Source organism: Panicum hallii, chromosome 8 (assembly GCF_002211085.1).
Source record: "Panicum hallii strain FIL2 chromosome 8, PHallii_v3.1, whole genome shotgun sequence".
In the NCBI taxonomy this organism is placed as follows: domain Eukaryota; kingdom Viridiplantae; phylum Streptophyta; class Magnoliopsida; order Poales; family Poaceae; genus Panicum; species Panicum hallii.
The window spans coordinates 7,322,424-7,331,284 of record NC_038049.1 but is presented as its reverse complement, the minus strand read 5'-3'; the positions used below and the strand labels follow the sequence as shown (position 1 = coordinate 7,331,284).

At 40.3% G+C, this 8,861-nt stretch overlaps 1 protein-coding gene across 1 annotated transcript; it reads left to right on the top strand.

The window, feature by feature from the left end:
- Positions 1-385: 385 nt before the first annotated feature.
- LOC112903596 (putative disease resistance RPP13-like protein 3) lies at positions 386-8,644 on the top strand. The gene is made up of 3 exons (XM_025972843.1): positions 386-1,387; positions 2,121-2,408; positions 6,531-8,644. The coding sequence occupies exons 1-3, from the start codon at positions 386-388 to the stop codon at positions 8,361-8,363; spliced, it is 3,123 nt and encodes a 1,040-aa protein (XP_025828628.1). The 3' UTR covers positions 8,364-8,644.
- The last annotated feature ends 217 nt before the right edge of the window (positions 8,645-8,861 follow it).

The following is an 8,861-nucleotide window of genomic DNA, read 5'->3' as shown; positions in this document are numbered from 1 at the left end:
GTACAGTATCATGCGTATTAAGTTGTCCAGGCCACTTTCATAACCAAACACTGGAATAGCATTAGTTGCTTTGGCATATCCTAAGGGAACTTGATTGAGGTACTCTCTGTAGGTGCAGATCCGTTGACCAAGATGCAAATGCTTTTATTACACCATTGGTCATGTGCGAACTCAATTGAATAGGCGAAGCTAGATTAAATTTCAATAGACCCAACTCTTCACCCAAGTCTTTCCGGTCCTATTAACAATGTCCAAATTTTCTATCTCGTAGCTGATGATATGGGCATTTAACTGTTCGAGACGAAGCACATCTCTAATATTAGCACCATCATTTGCTAGCTGCCACCACACAAAAGACACACCTCCAGGAGACACGAAGAGGGCAATGGCGGACGTAGTACTCACGGTGGCCAAGACGCTGGTGGAGGGGACGCTGTCCAAGGCCCAGATAGCGATCGAGGAAGAGGAGAAGCTGCGGAAGAGGGCGCAGCGGGATCTGGTGTTCATTGCCGGGGAGTTCCAGATGATGCAGTCCTTCCTCAGCACCACCACCAAGGAGAACGTCAAGAACATCATGGTGAGCACCTGCGTGACCCAGGTCCGTGACCTCGCCTATGACGTGGAAGATTGCATCGAGTACATCCTCCACCTGGACACGAAGCCTGACTGGTGGTGCCGCATGGTTCCGTCATGCATGGCACCATCTCGGCCCCTGGATGAGGCGGTCGATATCCTGGAGCACCTAAAGGGGAGAGTCCAGGATTTGGGCGAGAGAAGCTCTCGCTACAAACTTATCAGCGAGGACTCTGGCTCCAACCTTGTCAACGAGATGGGGCAGCTGGCGACTGCTGGTTCATCTGAATTGAAGCAACGAGACATGGATGCTCTCACAAAGTTGGTCACCAAGAGCGGCAGCGACCTTGAGGTGATCTCCGTCTGGGCGTTCGGCGACGATCTTGGAGCAGCGTCCAAGTCCATCATCAGGAAGGCCTTCAAAAACACAAAAATCTGGGGGAATTTCAGCTGCCGTGCTTGGGTCGCCATGGGTAATTCTTTCGATCTCCGTGGGATCCTCAGAAGCTTAAACGATCAGTTTAGTGGTGCTGTGGATGATCAGGCGTCAGTGGCGGAGGATGATCAGCTGGAACACCTGCGCACCAAGGTGAAGGAACAAGTGAACAGAGAAAAGTACCTCATTATCCTCGAAGACCTGTCCACCAAGGAAAATTGGGCTGATATTCAGGAGTACCTTCCAGACAGGAGTAATGGGAGTCGTATTGTTGTGCTCACACAGCAGTTCCAGGTTGCAAGCTCTTGCACGGGGTTTCCGTATATCCAGTGTTTCTGGGATGATTACCCACTCTGTGTCTTCTCCAAGGGCAATGAGGTAAACTCACTTCTGGAAAAAAGTTTGGCTCCCTCAATTATGTTTTACCTCGTTTTGTTGTAGTATACTAGCCTCTGAGACATACCAATATGCTTCTCTTTCAATCACATAAATATCACCATGATGCATGTGAACCGCCTACTGATGAAAATTTATTCAACTGACATTACTTTATGAAAATTTCGAACCTAACTGTTGAATTGTATTGTTTCTTATTGTTTTTCTCCGCAATACATCCGCGTAATAGATGAGTTTTTCCCTTCTTGTACAATATTGTAATATTTCACTAACTACGAATTTTTAATGGCAAAACTAATTGTTTGCATGATTGTTGTCAATAAATTAAAAGGTTTAAGTGCATTGGCTCTATGATTCACACGTTCAATTTGGATCTGTAGTTGTAGATATGATATGGTCCATGTCTTCAGAGTTCATATGAAGAAATAAACTAAAAAGGATCCTCAACACAACTCCGCCCTGACTCCTTACTATTTGTTACTCTTAGGGTCCTCTTTTGGGACGCATATCAGAAATCAATAAGCTTCCCAACTATTCTTCCATAGCAAGTGCGAATGGTTCAAGAGTGTTGTCCATGTGGGGGACAGCAGGTGCTGGGAAATCAGCTTTTGTTAGAAATTTGTGCTGCAACATGCTTCATAGTAAGAAATACAAAAGGTATGTCTGGATGGATGCATCCCATTCATACAGTTTGACAGACTTCTCCCGAAACCAGTTTTCGTCGCTCCATTCATATTGTTTCGAAGCAAATGAAGCTATATCCACCGGTGAAGAAATAGGAATCGGAGATCGTGTCGAGTACCTTGTTGTTATTGATAATCTGGAGTCAACAGAAAAGTGGGACTCGATTCGAAATGCACTGGTCTCTAGGCCTTCTAAAAGCGTTATTATTGTCATTACAAATGATGAAAGCATTGCCCTACACTGCGCAGACAAGAAGGAGCTCGTGTTTAACGTCAGATGTCTAGAAGTTAGAGCAGCCATTAAGCTCTTCAAAAAGGAGGTGCGTTTACACACACGACATTGTTTCGTCCTTTAATATATTTCCGTTTTATTTGCATCTTATAAATCTTTCATGTGTTCACCAATTACCTCTTCCTTACCAGAAAACGGGAGGTTCCTGTCGGCTTTCCTTTTTCCTGTCGGTTTTTGTCCGTCAGGAAAAAGGCTCAGCCTGGTAGTGCTAGTTCACCTGCATGCTGTGTTGATTTCCTGAATAGGAAAATTTGTCCTCCTTAGCACTACTGCCACACCACCCTTGTGCCTACGCACTGATTAACTCTAAAGAAATATCGTAACCATACATTTGCACTGATCTTATATAAGCCTATACACATCAGATTTTCATGTATCTGATGCTACATACGGCACTGATTAATTCTACAGAAACATCGTAACCGTTGATTTACAGTGATCTTATATAAGCCTATCCACATCAGATTTTTTATGTATATGATGCAGACTGCATCAAGTGAGATAATCATTTATTACTAACTAATCCCTCCGTCCCAAAAAAAAATTGTTCTTTTAGAAATTTTAGACACGTTACTAATCATAACAAATGACCTTGTTGCCTATAATCCTTTATAACAAATGTGATTGAAAACTGCGTTATTTATTTGGTTCTATAGATCCAAAATAAATACATATGCATTGGAGCTGGATAAGCAATATCTACTAAGGCTCTATATATTTCTCTATACTCCTTCCGTCCCCAAAAGATTATTCTTTTAGAAAATTTCAGACACATTACCCATCCTAATAAATGACCTTGTTGCCCCTAATTACTATAGCAATTGTGATTGAAAACCGTGTTGTTTATTTAGTTTTCTAGATTCTCAATAAATAGATATGCATGGGAACTAGAAAAGTAGAATCTACTAAGCATTTGATTAGCTCTATGCACTTTTCTATATATTTTTTCTGGTACTTGGCATTGCTTTAATTAGATGGATCTTAATACAAGCTAAACAAACACTCTTTGTGGGACAAATTTTAAAGGCTAAAACAACAGTGTTTTTTGGAGGGGGAGTACAACTTTTTTTGGTATTTGGGATTATTTTAATTAGATGAATCTTACTACAAGCTAAAAGAGTACTTCCGAATGCTAAAGGAACACTTATTTTGGGACGAGAAAACCAAATGCTTAGTAGGTTCTACTTTTCTACTTACCTGGAATAGGCATTAATGGAATAGCCAGGAGAAAAATTAGAGGTTAATGAAATAGGCATGTGCCCCGTCTCTCCTGGTTCTCCCTTACGTGGACTCTTTGTTTCCATAACGCAATTAATGTTTCATGCATGCATGCAAATAGATATTTAGGGGTGGTGGCCTTGGGATGATAAAGAATTAACTTAGCGACCCCCACCAAGAGGCTCGACTATATTCGTTTTTGGACAAAATTGAAATATCATAATTGCATTCCTTTTGGGGTGGGGAAGTATATATAGTACCATAGTATTTATACCCAGGCACTTTGAGGCACACAAAATCTTACACATGGGCAGTTTCGATATTGCGTAGGTTGTCCAATGCATTGTGCCATCAGTTGATGGCATCAAGAATTCTTAATAAATATGATTACAAAATATATGGTGGAAGCCTACTTTATAATTAATAATGTTAGAATTCTTTAATCAACAACTAATTTAACAAATATGGAATTTTTGTGCTACATAGCAGTGGTTACATTGGATGGTATCTAGAAATATTTCTAGTGATAAAAGGCGTTGTTGAACGACATATAGTGTGATCTGAAAGACCTGGCTAAGTCAAGTCTTGATTAGGCATTTTAAGAATGTTGATCTTAAACAAATATTTCACATTAACCACGAGGCTAACCACCAATGTAAGATTGGATTTGCCATCTAACAAGACCAAATCACAAAAACCTGTTAGAACCTGATACCCCTAGTTATCTTCAACAACCCTTGAATCTTGAAAGGATATTGCAAATACTACAAGGACTTATACCGCCTTTAGCAACTACGTAGATGAATCTTGTAGAAAACAATAGATGACGGCGTCGAAGTAACCATCACAAGAGAACAGAATTTTAGCGTAAGGACCTCTAGCCTAGTGGTTAGAGAACACCTAAGTAGCATCCAATAGGGAGTAGGTTCAACTCCGCGTGGGAGCGAATTAAAAATGGTTCTCGATTAAATAATAGGTGGGAGGCTCCCTTGCTGACTTCGGTCAAAGTGAACAGAAATTTGGCAAAGCTGACCGCAAATTCTTTAAGCACAACTTTGAAAGAGTACACAAGTGGTTGCTACTCCTGCACAACTCTACTCGAATGATAGGACCCCTTGTTTATATAGTCCCCACCAAGGACCTCACCATGTAGGATTCAACACTAACTATAATTCCTAAAAGCACACATCTTTTGCATCCTAGTCCAAGTAGGATTTGAATGACCATAAAGTATTCCCATTGGAACCCATCTCTATGTATCTTGCCATTGGATTTTAATCCGATTAGTCCCGTCTTAATTTCTTTAGTGGGATAGATGCTAAAAAAGCAAGCCAGTAGAAAATAGGCAAACCAGCCTTAACATAAATAACCTACTGCAATAACATGACAACTGGCATTAACTATTGACCAAACACATAAATTGATTAAATTATTTTTGGACAAGATAGACAAAATTGCAATGCTTTCATGTATCTTATTGTACTACTACTAATTGGAGACTTCTTTTGAAATCTCCACATTAATCCTCAAGACACGTGCTGAAAAAGGAAGAAACTAAAAATTAAAAAATTCTCACAAAAAATTAGAAATATCCAGCCATCAATCTAGTAGACTTTAATAATCATTTCTTATAGTAGCCATTGGATGAGCTATTATATTTTATAAAAAAATAATCCACCTCTCATTCTAAAATGACCCAAGATCATTATCCAAATTAACCATCTCAGTAACTACAGAAAAAACAATAAGTAACACCTTAACCATCAACTAAATTACCCATATATGCCATTATAAAATTTTAAGTAACCCATAAATTTACATTTAAATACCCATATTTTCCATTATAAAATATAATCTAAAGTAACCTCTAAATCTGCACATAAATTACTACATCTGTCATTTTAAAAGTATATCCCAAATACACCAATATATTATTATAAATTAAGTATTTGTGCTATTTTTAATTGAAAATACTAACTTCAAGTATGTATGCTTGAAATGTGCAGTGTCACCGTGTAGGACATGTATACATGTATGAAGGAAGAGCTGAGAGTACGAATTATTTCCATATTAAACACATAGTTCAAACTAATGTTTCACTTAAATGCAAGACAGGCACATATACTGAGGTGCGATGCATAGAGAAAAAAAATTGAACGTAGATGGAAAAAGTATATAACTGCTAAGTAATGTCCAACGTAGTCCTCCATGAAATTTGGTCAAAGTAGGCCAAATTTGACTTAGCACAAACCTAATGCGATATGTAAATAAAAATAGAGGGAGTATATGAAATTGGGTGTACATGCTACAGTTTCCACTATTCCACATTGGCAATTATTGCAAACATTCTTTTTCATCCGATCCCCCAATCCGTTCATCGCACATTAAATGTCATTGTAAGTCTATAAAACAACAAAAGGGCACTATGGGATTTGTTTCATTCATTATTAACTCAAAGAATAGCTCTGATCATCTGATGTAGTCCTCCATGCCACACATATTCTTTTCATATAAATAGAGCTTCTTATTCTAACTGTGATATAACAAACATTATGTGAAAATAATTATGCTTTGATCATTAAGGTGTTACGAGTTGTTATATTTGTCCGAATTGTATGTGTCTAGCAAAACGTCATAATGCTATAATATTGGTTTTAAAATGATGTTATATAGAAATAGGTCGGAGCTTATGCGATGGAAAGCAAAGAAAATTTGTCATCAGAAAAAGTATAAAAAATTATCACCATTGCCACAACTATGCCCTAGCCGTACAGAATTTAGGATCAAGGCACTTACAAGTCAATAGTTTCAGTTGTTACCTAAAATTACATTCATTTGGGTCTTGGCATATTTTTTATTCATGCCTGTCAGATTTACATTTCCCAACTTCCAATATTCGTACCTGTTGTAACTCTATTTATGGTCCACCCAGGTAACTAAGAATCCAGATAACCCTGTAGACGATATTGATACGAAGCTGAGACCACTTATTTTAAAGTGTGGTGGACTTCCAAAAGTAATAGTTGCTGTAGCGGACTATTTGTCCCAACATTTCAATTGGGAAGAAAAGGCAACAACTCTGAATGATCAATTCGTAAACAACCTGGAGACCTGGCCGGAGTTTGCTTCTTTAGCTGACCTATTTAGCTGGATGCATTCCTACCTCGGTGCCTTGCCGGAGCCCGTCCGGCAGCATGTCGCCTACCTATTAATTTTCCCTGGGCAAAGCAGCATTCGGAGGCGGCGTTTGCTGATGCGTTGGGTTGCCGAGGGGTACTCCAGGGACAGTGACAGCTGTACCGCGAATGAGAATGCAGAGAAGCACTTCTCAAAGCTCGTTCAGCTGAGCATGGTTCACCGGCCACTCCTCACAACCATCACACACATGAGAATGGTTTCCTACGAAGTTAGTAATATCTTCCACGAATATATGGTCACCCGACCTTCCGAAGAAAACATTGCCACTGCAATTGAGATCTTTGAACTAAACGGAATTTGCAGCCCAACAAGTAGACGCAGAGGACGGCACCTTGTCATCGGAGAAAGCTGGGACAGAGACCGGATTGTGTTCAAGAACATTGACTTCTCCAGGCTAAGGTCTTTGACAGTGTTTGGGAAATGGGAAAAATTCTTCATCACTGAAAGCATGAAGGTGCTTCGGGTTCTTGATCTGGAGGATGCATCAGGTGTGACAGATAAAGACCTCCAGAGCATTCTAAAACTGCTGCGTCGCCTCAAGTTTCTCTCGCTGAGAAAATGCAGTGAGATCAAATATCTGCCAAGTTCAGTGGGTGAGCTAAGACAGCTCCAAATTCTTGATGTCAGATACACCAAAATAAGCAAAATTCCAACGTCCATCACTAACCTGAAGAAGCTGCAATACATGCGTGTGGGCCCCACGGTCCCATCTGTGGATCGATCAGCACCTCATACTGTAGCATTCAAGATGTCCGAACTCCGCAGATGTCTTCATCTAGTTGGTGTTGAGGTGATGTCAGGGATTGGAGAATTGACAGCGCTGCATACACTTGGAGTTATCAACATCGGTGTGGCAGGGGGCAAAGTCATCCTGAAAGAGCTCAGGAAACTCACTCAATTGCGAAAACTTGGGGTGTCTGGGGTCAGCAAGAAAAATGTCAAGGAGCTCTCTTCTGCCATCTTGTGCCACTCTCGTCTAGAATCCTTGTCAGTGTGGCTCAACAAGCACAACCAAGACTGTATGGATGGCATGTTCCCCGAGAACACCAATGAAACTTCAGGACCTGAAATTAAACTTCAGAGCCTACAGAGCTTTAAACTGTATGGCCTAGGAGGCAAGTTGCCAGAATGGATCAACCAGCTTGACAATCTCAGGAAGTTAGTTTTGGAGATGACTACATTACCTGAAGATACTTTTAGCAGACTCCGTGATCTTAAAGTATGTATTCTACGTCTATATATCAAGGAGCTTCCTGATGGTAAGCTCGATTTTTGTGTCAAGTTGCATGGAGCACAGTTACGCTGCTTTGAAACAGTGAAGGTACTCGAGATTTCTTGCTATTCCAGCATGGATGTAACTTTTGGACCACAAGCACTGCAAAATCTTGAGCTGTTGAAAGCTTCCTGCTGTAGTGGGTCAGGGTCAGTAATGAATTTCTCTGGGCTAGTAGATCTGTCTGAACTCAAGGAGGTCCAGATTAAAGGTTCCCATGATGGTGCACTCCGGAATGTCGTGGAGGGGCAACTCTCCATGCATAAAAAGAACCCTGTTTTATCGATGGAATAAGTACTTTCGTTCACTGATGTATCGCCAGTGGAAGTGTGATACATAGCTGAACTCTGCTTGATTTATTTGTTCCGTAGATGGAAAAGCTGAGTCCATATAAGTGCTCTCTCGATGCCTTTATATGTATAGAGGAGAATTGGACTAGGGCATTGCTGTTGTACTTCTATTGCTGTGTTGTAGGTTCGCGGTGTATTACAGTATGAGTGTATGACATACATGCTCCTCTCTGGTTGTTTGTGTTTATATTTCTTTGGCTGGTTTTATGTATGATATGTTTCCTATCCCGGTACCTGTATTTCTGCTTGTCTCCATATTGATCTTGGTTCTTACGGTAGTTGACAGATCGCTGAGAGTGATCTAGAGAATGACCTTTCAGTCCACGCAAAATATACCAGCCGTTGTTGGTTGTTGCAACCGGTAATGGGTCATGCTACGATCGGGTCATGGTAGGATCCGGTAATAATTCCCGATCATTATTACCTAGGTTAGACATGATCA